We start from the raw sequence: 15,047 nt of genomic DNA, 5'->3' as shown, positions 1-15,047 counted from the left end.
CACACACACACACACACACACACACACACACACACACACACACAGGAAACACATGGGATTCACGCCGTCTCCAGCTGTCTGGAGAAGGAACGGCCGCGACGCAACAGGACAAACTGTACAAGAGGCTGCTTTTCCTTCTGCGAGCCTCCATCTGGGCTGCTGGTGCGGTTCGTGTTGCGGTGCGCATGCTGTCGGACTCACACCGCCAGAGCCTGTGTGCATGCGGAGGTGGGCGGCCGTGGGTTTCTCGAGTGCGTGTGTGTGTGTGCGAGAAGAAATGCGTTTTAAAATAGCAGCGAACACCTGCAGTGAGTCTGCGTCGACAAAGTGCAAACATTACACGGTGCAATTAGTGGAAATTCAACGCTGGGAAAGGTTAACAAGGAAAAAAAAGGAAGGTTCGGAGCATCAACAGTGAACTGAATACTTAAATATTTCAGGAACCGCTTCCGAGTGTGAGCTATTTTCAGACCTGATCCATAATTCAACATTAGCATTTTTCTCCCAGAAACCTTGAAACTCTTAAGTCCGCGTTTCTCTTGATTTCAGCTGAGTTCGGTCTGTATTCTTACTCCAGAGAGACGATATTTGGTAACATGACATAACGTTAGCTAGCAGCGCCGGAGTCAGTGGTATGAGTGTACGAAACAACCTCAGTGGCTACAGCAGACAGTCGGAGGCACGTCTGCTGCAACGCTAGTCCAGGTTTTTTAGTCGGATTCGCTTTTAGGAGGCGTCTCGCACAACAAAGGCTCGACGACTGCAGATTTCTGTCATTATTGGATGAAATAAGACATTTTTCGCTGCCATATGTTGCAGACTTTTCACCCTAAACATTATGCAAGCGACTTTCTAAGAGTGGATGAGGGAGTTTAATGCTTTCAGGAACAAACTGATGGATGTGTTAACTTGAAATGATCACTTCAGGCACATTTCGTGTCACGTCAAGGCACTGTAAGTGTTTCACTTACGAGCTTATAGGGGTACGTGGTTGAATTTAGGGCGAAGTTCAAGCATGTAATGACATTTTATTTCCCACTACGACTGTGACTGTCCCACTGAGCACCCACCAGGACTTCAGTATTTTGTTGAAAACTAGCCGACATTTGGCGCAAGACTTGTTTTCAAATGGCAAAAATGCAGCGACAACATCAGCGTGTCGCAAATATTTTAATAATTCTGTCAATTTGTTCAGCTGTAGGTGGAAGTGTTTCTCCAAAGTTATACTGCAAACGTTGGCGAAATGTGGTCGAAACAAAGACGAAACTTTAATGCAGTTAATGTTTCGTAGAAAAAGCCGAGTTACTGCTGTTTATGTAGCAAACTAGCACACAGACGCTGAGATTAATGTTCCCAATTTGCCCAACAAGTTGAAGTACAGTCGTGACTCTATAATCTGACCCTTAACAATCCTAAACCTGCCATCCGACAGGTTTTTAGGAAAAACGAACTAAACCCATTAAAACAGCCTTAACATAGCGACAGCCTTGGATTCTGACTCCGACATGACATTTAATGTCACCAATCAGGATGACGGCGTATTATCTGACTGAACAATCCCACAGATTGGCTACGTTCACACTGCAGGACTTGATGCTCAATGAGGATTTCTTTGTGACTTCCTTCACGTTTCCAGTTCAATGCGACTTGTATGTGATCTGCTGTGTGAACTTCATACGACCCAAAAGTGTCCCGCATGCGCAGAAGAGGACACGACGACGTCACACGCAGCGAGCGTGCTCAGTGTTTATGGAAGTAAACATGGATGGTAACGGTGGAGCGTATCTGCCACTCCCCCGCCGCCACCGATGGAGGAAACAGAAGTGTGAGCGCTAACTAAACTAGCATCAGCAGCCAAGTACTGCCTGTGTGTTCTGGACACTTCCACCCCGGAGCGCTCCACCGGGGTGGAAGTGTCCCCCGACCGCGCTGAATAATCGGATGTTCATCATTTGTTGAGCCCAAATATCCGGAGCCCAGAAAGTTCTATTCAGACCAGCCCTACTAGTTATTATAACAACTATGAACAATAATTAACAACTAATGATCCTTCCAGCATCAAGCCCTCCTTGTATCTCAACCTCCGTCTTGACAATCTGACATAAAAGAAGGTTTTACATTTAGTGTCGGATTATCGAGTCATGACTGTACTTCGACTACATACAGTCAGCAGGTAGAATGAGCTGTATGAACGTGTTTAAGAAGCTCTATAATGACACAATGTGAGATTTTAAATTACAGTCGTGTCTTTACACGGTGACATGAATTCAGAGTCACGTGTGTGAACGCCTGTGAAGAGTAAATCAGAACAGCTGCCGTGTTTTCATATAACTGTTGAGCGAATTTGAAGCAAACTTCGGAAATGAAAAAAAGTCTTCAGGAATTGTTTTAAATTAAAAAAGATATTTTTTCATGTCAGCTGATGTTTCTTGCTGTCTGGAGACAAAGACGACAATAGCTAGTTAAAGATACGCTACGTCAGAACCAGCGATGTTCCAGTCGATAAAATACAATAACACATACTTGAAGTGTTGTGAATCAGCTGTAGCACCTGATGGGAGTTTAGCTCGTAAAGGAGCACCGTGACAGAGACTTTTAAAAGGCTTCCTGATCTCAGGCCAGCCCATGAGTGTTAAATGAAGCTAGCTGAAGGTAGTACGGTGTTTCTACATCTCAGTAAAGTATCTGATGATCAACTGTTGTGGCTGTTTTTCAGGTTTCTGCACGACAACAGACGTAAACAAAGAAATCGAGCTGCTGCTTTGCTAGCTCAGCCGGCATGTGAGGCGTTTAGGGAACGTCGGTAAGTTGCAGCGTCTATCAATGAGCAGATGTGTCCAGTTTATGGGAGTGATACCAGAAATAGACTGCAGACTAAATTAGGAATATAAATAGCGACCAAATCATATGCTGGTGCGAGCAGCCGAGAAAGCTCAGTCTGGAGTCCTGAGATAATTCAATTTAACGCAAACTTTTTAGGTAAAAGGAGGAGTTTCACGGAGCTCATGGAGGTTTCTGCTGGAATGAGGGACCTTGTGGTTGAAGTGTGTGAAGACGAAGTGTAAACCACCTGATCAATTCCTCATGTGCACATCTACTGACTTCCGCAGCTTGAAGAAAAAGTCCAGACACCAAACTGCCCACGTTGGAACAGAAGCGGAGCCTAACAGCCACCGTCCTGCCTGTTTTTGACCTTGTCTCCCGACTGCAGCCGACCTCTCGGACAGCAGCGGCGCCGTCAGGCGGGGAGGAGGGCTTTGCTGCCCTCCGAATGCACCCTGTAGCCTGCAGCCTCGGGGAGTCCTGGTGAGGAGAGATTAGCCGAGCGAGTGTGTGCGGGACCCCTCGCTAAAGCTCTTCCATTCTCTCAGACTCCCCCCTTTTCTCTCTCCGTCCACCGCTCTAATCCTTAAAACCTCTAAATCCTCCCTCCTCTCCCTCCTTCTGTGCCCCGAGTCCTGATTTCTTCTTCGTCTGTCCATCTGGTGTCGAGGAAACAATCCGCACCTTGTCCTGCAGATCAGGAAAGTGCTGAAGAGTGTTACTTAAAAAAACAAAGCCAGATTACACCGAATTCGGCGAGTACTACGACGAGCTGCCTTAACAAGTGGGCGCCTCCATTAACATCACCTGCCACTCCGGCCCCGGGCCCCGAGCTGTGCATCCACCCCCGTCTGAAACGTCTACAATCTCTCCGCCGAGCGCATAAATATTTTACTCTTTATTTCTATATTTACATTTTGGAAACCTCAAGAGCTCCCGGGGGTGGACGGGAACTCGAAGTAGCGTTCGGGCTGCAGAGAAAAGATTTCCTGTCGCGCTCAGAGGAGTTCTCCCTCAACACCCGAGACGTCGCGTTTGGCATTTTGCAGCGTCACAGCTCCGGATTAGGACGCCGGCGGAGGTTCAGCGAGTCAACGGAGGCGCTATTAGACAAGGACAAAAGCATCGCATGAGTGAAGGAGAAGCCCAGGTGCTGGCTTCTCAGCGCCTGTTAGCCCAGAAGCAGGTGCTCTGGCTCAGGACGCTTCAGTCATGCTGGAGGTTAAAGTCATGACAGATAAAGTCCTGTATCAGTACAACCTTATCGCTGCAGCTGCTGCGCTCTCAGGCAGCGCTGCAGCCGGAGTGGACAGAGCTGACCAGGTGGAGTTGAAAGGTACTGAATGTTCTTTTTCAGTCGTTGCTGCTGCCGAAACACATTGGGGCTGTTGTTTCAGGCCGTTTCTGGCGACGAAGACGAATAAATGCTACACGTTTTCTGACACACGAACCCCAGAACCTAACATCTGAAAGGCGTTCAATCTTTTAAAAAAAATTGCCTAAATGACATTATTTATCAGAACGAGGAGCTGGAAAAACTGAAAAAAATACCCGGTTTGCAAGTTTTGGATGCTTCTCGAACACATGATGCTACACGTCTCATTTAAGAATTCACCCAAAACAGAACATTTGCATTAAAAAACAAAAAAAAATCTGCACTTCTGGAGCTCTGGCTGTGATTAAAAATGTAAAGATTTTTTTTGGCTGAACTGCAGGCAGTGTTGACACAAGTGGAGGAGAGGAAAGGATGCAAATTGATACAGTAGGTAGTAAAATATCTAGATTATTTGGAGCCACAATTTATTATTTAATATTTCCAGTCTTGGGAAAAATGTCCTTTTGTTTAAATGAATTTTGACTTTCTAACTGATTCTGATTCCACAGAGGGTGAGCCTACAGTGAAAAACATCTTTGTGGCCACAAATTATACAGAAATTCACGACCAAATAGACAGAAAACAAATGATTTAATTACAATATTTTCTGTACTTTAAGCAGCATGTTTGGTTCTAAATGAAATGTCGCTTCATCCGTTCAACCTGATTGAGTTTATTTTGGTTTTAAACACGTCGCGTGCCGATCAAAACAGAAAAAACACATAAACAATCATTCTGAGCTACAATTAGTGTAGCTCAGATTGTGCTGCACAATTCAAGAGGCGATCAGTTCCAATATCTGTTTTTGGTTAATCCATTTGGCACCAAATGGTTCCTCTGACACACCTGTTGCAGACAACAGCATGTAAGTATTGGATTAGTTTGTTACTTTTCTCTCTTTCGCACATTTTAAAGAGAGATTTCTGCCTTTAAAGGCTCGATTACAGCAACACTGAGGTGTCCGTTTGCTTTCTTGACATCAACATTTCACCCGTTTTGGCTTCTCTGCATCGACTCCCAGTTACATGTCGATTCCTTTGTCAGGTTTTATTGCGTTTATAAGTAATTTGCTTCACTTCTTCTCTGCCTTTTTTAACTTTACTCGCACCCACGACATCACAGAGGTTGAAAACTAGTTTGGATATTTACCCTGTGTTGTTTTCTTGTTGTTCTTTTAGTTGCTTTTAACATGCCTCTAACTAAACTGACTTTCCATGAACAAGATCAGCACCTTTGCGGCACATGTTGCTCCCGCCCGGCTGAAGACTCCAACCTCCCGACGCCAACAAAACGAAGAGAGCCGGTTGATCCGCTGAAAGAAAAATCTGTGCAACTATCTGCACTGAATTATGGAGATAATCCTGCATTCTCATCCCACCGCAACTTAAATCACTAAATCCCATTTGTGCCAACATGCACGAGGCCGGTCAGCACCTACATCTGGAAAACTCCTGTTTTCACTGTTAAAGCCCTGAAAACAAAAAAAAAAGCTGCCACGATTTTATTAATGTGATTATCGCTGCCAAAAGAATTCACAATATTCACGTGGCACATAGAGAAAAGGTCCAAATCAGATTCATCTTTAACGCCGTTTATTGTCTTTTTATAGCAAATAAATTAACTAAACTGTAGGGAGATGGAGGGAGTGTATAAACACACCTGTCCTGTGTGTTATTCCTCTGTTGGAGTGTTTCTGGTGCAGCATTATTCTAAACAGCGATACTAAATTTGAAACTTCCAAAGGTCAAAACTGGAGACGGAAAGTAGCTCAAAGGACACATTGATGGGTTAGCAGGTGTGTTGAGCCTAAAATCAGAGTTTGTGAAGGTCTTTTAAAGTGCTAGATCACCATGGTAACGGATGCTGCACAGCCGAGTCGAGTCTTTAAATCAAGCCGTCTGTTTCGGCGTTTGTTTTCCGGACGATTCTCTCCGAGCGAGTTTATCTGCGGACCTGTTGAGCTGCGATCAAACTGAACGACGCCGCGCAGTTACAGCATGCGTGCGTTGTGTTGCCATGGGAACCCGCATACATTCCTAAATGTGTGTGTTTTTATGTTTGGTCACGATTAGCTGCCCGGTCCGTTTTAAATTGCGGCTAACAGAAGAGAACGAATATTCAACTAATAGCAATAATTTCACCTTGATTTGGCCAAAAACTGAAGCCGCTTCTGCGTATCCGTCACTCTGAGACGGTGTCAGAGCTCTGATTCGTCACGTTAGACGGTCACTATAAAAATACTGACTTCAACAATTAATAGTTCTCGACCAGCATTCATCTCCTGTCATATATGCAGAAACTGGGCCTTTTATGGAGAGTAGCAGCCGTCCATCACAACAACCTGCTTTACTGCAGTAGGCGCCACATGATTGGTCCATTTGGTGTCGAAGATGTGACACATCAGACGACCCTTTTCATGCGTCCAGAGTCTAATGAAGAAAACCTGGTTAACAAATAACTGCTGCTGCGATAGTGATTATCTCTGACTGGGGTTTTGGGTTTTGTTGAGCCAGCTGACACAAACAAAGCCTGGATTTGTTGAACCTTCTCCGTAGCAGAACCCACAGAAAAAACTCATCTTTAAGTTAAAGATGGTTAAAGACCTCACACATTTACTTGCTAGTATTAAATTATTCTAACATTTATGTGTAGTTTAATGTCTGCGTTTCCTGAATTAGTAAAGTTTAAGTCTGGATTTCTTGCTGGCTGGTTTTTAGGTTTAGTGGCGACTGGATCACGTTAGAGCTGATTAAAACTGAAAGAAGTCGTGGCACAAGGCCTCAACTTTAAAAAAAATGCATTCCTTCCTTAATTTCTCCCTCACTTAGTCTCTCTCTTATAAAAATCAGCTTCTGTCTCTACATGTTTCTTCTCTTTAACACGACCAGGCTAACTGGTCCTGAGCAACATTAGCAGTGCTTCTATCAAGTTCAGCCAATACTTCTGCTGTCACTTGTTTTTTCATGCACTGGTCAGCTTTGAGATTTTGGGACGTTTCACTTTCATAACGTGACTTCTTTCAGACTAATAAAGAGAAAACTAAATACTACACTTTGTCTGTTTGTAGATTTCAATAACAGAACACAATCTTTAAAGGCCGTTTGCTCAACAGGAGATGTTAAGAAATATTCGCTTCAGCAGCACTTTCATCCACCAAACGTCACAGATTTAATCCTGTCTATGGTCTGTTTCTTCATCACTCACAGCCTGATGTATAGAACGTCTAGTTTGCTTTGCATGGTGGAAATCTGCCTTATAAAAACAGACATGCATGTTTAAATGTGAATTTTAAGAAAACCTGGGCAGGCTTCACGGTGACATCTGCTCATTTAAACTTTGGTTTCTGATAAAAACGATCTCCTACTTTAGTACTTTTGCATCCAGCAAACTGTCCGATTTTATTCTTATTTACACGCTGAATGTTTTTACTGAAGAATTTGTTCAGATATCATTCAATGCCTGATTTATAGATACATACATTGATTGTTTTTCACATATTTCCCTGGTATATGTAGTGATAAAAACAGTTTTGCATACTGAGAGGTACATCTGTAAAACATGCAATACAAACATTAACTGTCTCATTATAAATAATCCACTGGAGAAGTTTTATCTGTTAGTTAAAATAAGTGTTCTCCTCCCAGTCTGATATCTTCACCTCAGTAGCTCTGATATACACTAAACTTTATTTCTCTGTATGTTCTGAATGTTTTTACTGAAGGCTTTCTTCATATATAATTCACTGCCTGGATTATAGAACATTTTGTTCCTAAATACATGGTGAACACAGATTTTTTCTGGCGTTTTTCTCTGATGTATATGTTGACACGTGCGTTTTCAGAAAGCTTAATTAACTGTCTTGTATTGTGAGTAATGAACGAGGACGTATCGTGGTGATATCTGACATCAGAGCTGATTTATGGGACATTTTGTTCCTTTAAACATGATAAAAAATGTATGTTTTGTCTGGATGTTGGCAGTGTTGTGTGTATTTACACATACATCGTCTAAAACTTGTAGTAAGACATGATTTCTAACCTGCTGGGGAAGTTTCATGGTGATATCTGGTGCTGTATTTAAAACTGTCACCCATCCACCTGTAGTGTGTCTCCCTTTACATCCTGCTGATGTTTCCACTGATGCTCAAACACTGAAACCTTTCTCTGTTTGTTGATCTACTGCACACTCTGCTCACACCTATTCAGTATCTTGGACTGAATATTGTAGCAAATATCACAGACCGGCTGCATTTCTCTGAAGTCACATTTGTCCTTTGTCCACGGTGTTCTGCTCCCATTAATGATTAGCCAGATGATGAAGCCATTATTGACTGAACCTGCGCCTGTGCCTCATGGAACATTAAATACATCAGTTCCTCTCCAGGGGCCCGCGGCGGCCCTCACCCAGCTTCCCTCCAGGCTGCAGTCAGGAAATGAAAACAGCCATTAGAGCCGGAGAGCTGGAGGACGCTGCGCGCCTGCAACATCCGTTATTACGCGTCCACCGGCGGCCCAGGTGCCCGCACATGTTCCGGCGCAGACGGACGCACAGGCCCGGCGCTCGGTGCAGGCGGAGCTGGAAACCCCGGAGGCACCGAGCTGCAACCGACACCCAGCCCTGCTGACAAACCGCCGTAGCGTCTCTCTGACATCTCGCAGCGCGTTTAAAGTGACCTATAGCCTCCTCCTGCCATTCCCCCATAATGCTCCTTTAGTGGAGCTGATTCGTGCGTAATGTTTTGGGAGATTTATTGCTTGTCTGGTGATCACACTAAGCATGTTCTATCTTTTCTGTCCGGTTCGGGCCTCGCTAAGATTTGCCAACCACACCCCATCTTCTGCTTCCCTCACCGCCGAGGGGGAGCACACACGCTCGGATACGCGCCGTGCCTCCGTCGGACTGATAAAACGGCTCGGGTCGCTCCAGGCCTCTCAGCTATAATGTCATTGTTGTTCCCATTATTGCCAAAGCGATGTCTCTCTTCCCCACACACGCATGCACACAGACGCACGCGCGCACACGCACGCTCCCAGCCTGCAGAGAGCTCCTCTGATAGAAAGCCGTGCGTAAAAGCGAAAAGCGAGCGGTGCTGGATGTGTAAACGGAGGGCTGGGGTGCAGTCCCCATTGATGAAAACCAGCGGATGGATAATGCTATGATTCATCCCCCTGCCTCCCCCCTCCTCCCCCCCAGCAGCGCTGTCACACCCCATCCTCTCAGCCCCAATCTACACCTGTAACACGTTTGACCCTGTTTCGGGTCATCTCCGCTGACTGGGACCGTAAATTATTTTAATTTACTGCCTGATTCCGGCAGGATTCCGTCAGCTGAGGCTGCCTGAGTCTCTCTGACGATGCGGACTTCTCCTGGAGACACATCCGGAGCTCTGGCTGCTCCTCGGCGCCTGGATGTGTCGGTACTGTGGTGGGCCTACATGTTTGGGAACAACCTGTGATGGTGCCATCAGTCTAGAACTTCCTTAAAGGATAAATAATAAAGACGCTGCTCTTACTTTAGCATGGCTTGTTCTTTCTCCTCCTCCTCCTTTTGCCGAGCCATCACTGCCATGATGATCTTCCTCTCCTCCTCGGTGAGGTGGCTCAGGTCCGGCAGATCCGGCATGGCTGGCGGCACGGTGGGTGGGCGAGGGCCGCCCTGGGGCCCCACCGAGGCGGACATCTTTTCGACCACCACCCCACCTCCACCTCCACCACCACCACCACCACCTCCTCCTCCTCCTCCTGCTGCTCCTCCTCGGCGTGTCGTTTCGGCTGACAGGTTCCCCGGAGCGTTTCCGAGCCACACCTCACGACATGGTCCGCGGGCGGCGCGGCGGCGGCAGCGGCAGCCGCAGCTCCGGCGAATAGAGCGAGCCGCTCATGGTCGCAGCGCCGCTCGGCTGTGCTTTTGTTTGTCCGCTCTCTGTCGCTCTCTCTGGGTGTTTCTCCCACCACGCTCTCGTCGTCGCTCCCCCCCACCCCCCGCCGGCCCTCCTCTCCCCTCCACCGCCCGGTTTCACGGGGAGCCCATGTCCGCGTCTCTGCGCCGGGATGTCGGGTCGAGCTGCGCGGGGCTCCTGGTGCTCTCGGCCGGTCTGTGGAGGCTGCGCCGCCGTCGCCGGACTGGAGCTGGATGTTGGGGCGGTAAAGGCGGAGTCCTCTCTCCCTCTCTCTCTCTCTCCCCCCCTTCTCTCTCTCTCTCCCCTCTCTCTCTCTCAGTCAATGGGAATGCAGCCCTCCTCGCCCTCCTCTCCTTCCTCTCCGGTTTTTGCGGAGGCGCGCTTACTCATGTGAGAACGGTCCTCGCCATCCTCACATGCAGCCTTCAGAGCGGCTTCACGCGCGCATCGCTGGTCGGCGCACACACCCTGACCGCGCACGGAGCGTTTAAGACTCTGAAGGCTCCTTCTCGCGATACTTGGTTGTGTGTTTTGTAGTTTTGCAACTCGAACAAATCACACATTTCTATAAATAAAGTGCAGAGACGCGGTTCGGTTTCAGCACCATGGACAGCAGCGTGTCAGGCTGCTGCACACAAACCACCGAGTTCTGTGAGCTCCACACCAGGAAAAAAAACACTGAGACTGAGGTTTATATGCACCAAACCAGGAAAAAAACACTGAGACTGAGGTTTAAATGCACCAAACCAGGAAAAAACACCGAAAAAAGGAACGGTTTTAACTGTAATTTAAAAGAATTTGGCAGATTTTCCCAGTTCTGTTAAATTACAGATGGCAAAATCCCAGAACAAGTACTAATTTACACTTTAACACTAAAAAAACAGCAGGTCAAAGCTGTAAATTATGTTCACATGTATTTCTACAAATAGTAATTATAATAATAATTATTATTGCAACATTTGACTGTAAAATAAGACTACTTTCTGATTTAAATCAACAAAAATAAGTTGTTATTTTACAGATATATGCTATTATTTAAAGTAGAACAAAAAATGTAAAGTCAGGACGGAAATAGAGTAAATTATAAATTATTTTTACCAGTATTTTACAGATTTTTCCTGTTGGTTGAACTCCAGATAATAACCATAAACATCACAGAACAATATTGATTTGCATGTTTACTGTGGACAAAAAGACCAAAACTGTAGATAAAGTCTACAATAAAATCTGGATTTTTACAAATATTAATTTGCTCTTTAAGTACAGAAAAAAATAAAGATTCACTTTTTAAACGGTTTTTTAACAGTTTTCCCCAATTATGTTAAAGTACAGATATCTAGTAACATTACAGGGAAACAATTAATTTACATGTTTACTGGTGACTGATTGTATTTTGCTCTTTTACATTATTTAACTGGAAATTTATACTTTTTTTTTAAGTGTATTTAAATCAGCAAAAAATATAGTTATTTAATATGTGTTATTTGAGAGAAACATTATGTATCCAAGACTGAAAATTTGTCATTTGAAAATGTTATTTTGCAGATATTTTTTTTCGTAAAAATCACATTTAAAAAAAATATAAATAACATCCACATAGAAAATCTGTAGTTTTACACATAGCTTTTTTTTTCCTTTCACATAGTTTGACTAAAATGACACAGTTTCCCTGTTGTTAAATCAGCTAAAGATCTAATTATTTTGCAGTTATTTGCCATTATTTTTACCTTTTTTTTTGTTTGTTTTTTGTTTTGTTACAGATTTTGTATTTCATCTTTTTTTTTTTTTTTTTTACATATTTTTTGAGTCAGGTGTTAGACAACATTGTGACTGTCTTGTGTTGTATTGTTTTAATTAGATCCACTTTATGTCACTTGATATGTGATAAGATTGGTGGCTAACTACGTTCTATTAGATTTACTCTGTTTATGAATGTGTTTCATGTCCAACCTTAACAAAATGGAAAACCTGTGACAACACCAAAGAATATCTACTGATCATTTATCTGCTGATTTAAAGGCGGTAAAGAAACTTTACACTCAGATGTCAGAAAAGAACAAATCACCATTTGTAAAATTACAGCTTGTTGATGTTGAGTTTTAGCATTTTGTTGCTGTTGTTTTTACAGTGAGCGTGTAAATTGTTGAGTTTTTGAAAAAATTTCTATTACCTCTAATTTAACAATACAGGAAAATTTGTAAAATTACCAGTTAAAAGTGATTTACCAATTTCAATTCCTAATAGACCTAAAAAACAAATAAATAAATAAATAAATAACAGAAAATATCTGATTTTTTTTTTTAGGTTTAAAACAGAGTAATCTTTCTGTCAAACACTATTTATAATAATAATGACTTTTGATGTGCACATTATCTACAGTTTCATACAGTTAACGTATAAACGAACACGCTTTTCTATTATTTTACTCGTTATGTTAAAATTAACACAAAAGAGAAAATTAGTAAAAATAAATTGTTGGAAAAAATCACTGTTACATCCTGTAAAAATATGTTGACAGTGATATTTCTATTATTCAAGTCTGTGTGTTCTGTTGTTTATTTAGCTGCAAATCCAAATCCTTGAATCCAAGAAAGCATCATTAATCTAATTCTTTTTAAAATTAGAACAATTTTGCACCTTGTTTCTTCTACCAGCAGGATTTGCAGGTTCTTTGGCACATGAGCTTCCTTATTTTTCTTAAATGTAAAATGTGTGAGTGAGTGGATGCCCTGATTTTCCCCAAGAGGACAAATAATAAACCTATCATCTATGAATCCTATTTAAAAAGCTGTATGTTAATGTGATGTCCTGAGTCAATCGTGGATCAATTATACTGTCAATGTGCTACATTAGCTTTCTGCACAGACAAAGTCAGAAACAACTTGGTGCAAATATAAAGTGTGGAGTCCCTGGAAACTTTGGAGGCTGTTTGAAAGACGGTGGATCTCCTACAGTCAGACTCTCACTTGCCTCGTTTTGTATTCACATCCACACTCTCAGGCTTCACCGGTTTCTCCCCGATGACGTAATGCCGGGTGAGTGGCTGCGTCCATCCAGCAGATGGCATTAACCCCACCGCTGCTGCTGCTGCTGCTGCTGCTGCTGCTGCTGCTGGTTAGGAGGAGGATGATGATGAGGATGATGATGATGCTGCCATCCAGCCTCCCTCCAGTGACGTCACCGAGGAGGTGACTGTACCGCGGTGACGTCAGCTTCCCGTGGTGCAGGATTTTGTCATCATTTAGGTCGTGACTAGGGACCACCGGCCCTGAGTGACACAGTCGTGCTACAGCAGAGCAGCATCTCTGCTGCAGACCTCGACTATAAATACACCAGGAGCCGATCCTGCAGGAGGAAGAGGAGACCCTGATTTAAAAGTCAGCCTCTGCTCTGGATCTAAACTCAACACATTCAGTAAAGTCTGCAACATGCACACACAGCTCAGAGTTTATCTATGTCAGGAGTAGGAAAGTCACTTGTTTAATGCAGCTACAGCATGAACACATTAAAAAGTCATTAAGGTTAAAAAAATTGGCAAAATTAAATGTAGAAAATTACACCAGAATAGAAATAAATCAGTTAAATAAAACCAAAACAGTGCAGACGAGTTCAGTAGAGTGCAGACACAGATTTTAGAGATAAATGATTCACTTAAAAAGCAGAAAAAGACAAAAGATGAGAAAAATAAACTCGTGAAAAAGGTGAAGAATTTAATGAAACAGAAAAGAGCTTTGATGGGTTTTGTTGACATCATGTTGGTCATTGAAACAACTCAGTATTTAAATCAGAAAAAAGAAAAATAAAGTTGAGAGAACTTCATGAAATCATCTGAATGACTTAATTTATCTTCACCTGAAATTCAGGACTTCAAGTTTCCTCCTTTATCGACTAAATACTGGAGCAAGTTTTTTATTTTTTATTTGCCAACTTAAAAACTTGTGTTCTTAATTACCATAATTAAGTACATGGCAGTTTAAAAAAATCCTTCTAAATAACAGAATTACTAGTTGGAACATTTATTTGTTTTAAAACGTGTTCTGCTGCCATTGATGAATTAATTTAAAGGATCTTTAACTGTAGAGGAAAAGCTGATTGAACAAACTGCTGTAATCAGAAGCCGTCATAACTCACTAAGGTTGATGCAAATATTTGCTTTATTTCTTATTTATTTACTTATAATTTAAGACGGTGAGTGTCACTTTAAGGAATAATGTTTGGCTCAAAAAAATGAACTTAACTTTAACCAACAAACAACGAGTTTGAGCAATTAGCGTTTCTTTACAGTCAAAGGTGATTACTCAGAAAAATTAAGTTGTTCCAAGTAGTATTTTTTAATAACTATTATTTTATATGTTATTTTCAATGAATTTGAAAGCGTTATGTACTTAATTACCATAATTACAAACACAGTTGTCAGTACAAACACCTCCATAATCTCACACTTTTATTCACTCATGTACTCAGCTGTCACTAAACTTAAATGATATTCAATCATAAATAGAAAGTCAGAAAGCAGGAAACTTCATCTACATATCAAAGATTTTTCTTTTTAAAAAAAAGTCAGAATTTGACAGAAAAGTCATCACTGTGAATATACCGACATCTAGTGGACACTTGAGGAAACTGCATGAACAGGATCCAGTTCTGAGTCACTACAATGTGTTTGTGGTTACATGAAGAGAGAGGAATTATGTTTTTAGTACAGGTGAACGTTATAAGAAAAGCTAAGAAGCAGTGGAACAGAGTCACAGAGTCTGCACACTGGCAGAGAAATAGAGCTGTAATATGTCTGCAAATGTTTATCAGAAGTCAGCAAGCAAATGGTCAGATCAGGCAAAATGAAAGGCTGTGAGGGAAACTGTGGGATGGAAATTACATTTTTACATGTAGAATAAAGATTTCACAAACTGGAAACTGTGTTGTAAAGTATTTTTTCGCCTCTCTGTTACG

At 42.7% G+C, this 15,047-nt stretch overlaps 1 protein-coding gene across 1 annotated transcript in view; it reads right to left on the bottom strand.

Moving 5' to 3' along the window:
* rims1b (regulating synaptic membrane exocytosis 1b) overlaps positions 1 to 9,877 on the bottom strand; it is a 94,849-nt gene extending 84,972 nt beyond the window's left edge. Inside the window, 1 exon segment of the mRNA XM_008300500.1 lies at positions 9,700 to 9,877. Coding sequence (XP_008298722.1) covers positions 9,700 to 9,877 — 178 coding nt within the window.
* Between the last annotated feature and the right edge of the window lie 5,170 nt (positions 9,878 to 15,047).

This window comes from Stegastes partitus, unplaced genomic scaffold, assembly GCF_000690725.1.
Source record: "Stegastes partitus isolate 25-593 unplaced genomic scaffold, Stegastes_partitus-1.0.2 Scaffold1550, whole genome shotgun sequence".
Taxonomy (NCBI): Eukaryota; Metazoa; Chordata; class Actinopteri; family Pomacentridae; genus Stegastes; species Stegastes partitus.
This window is presented reverse-complemented; position numbering and strand designations above follow the sequence as displayed.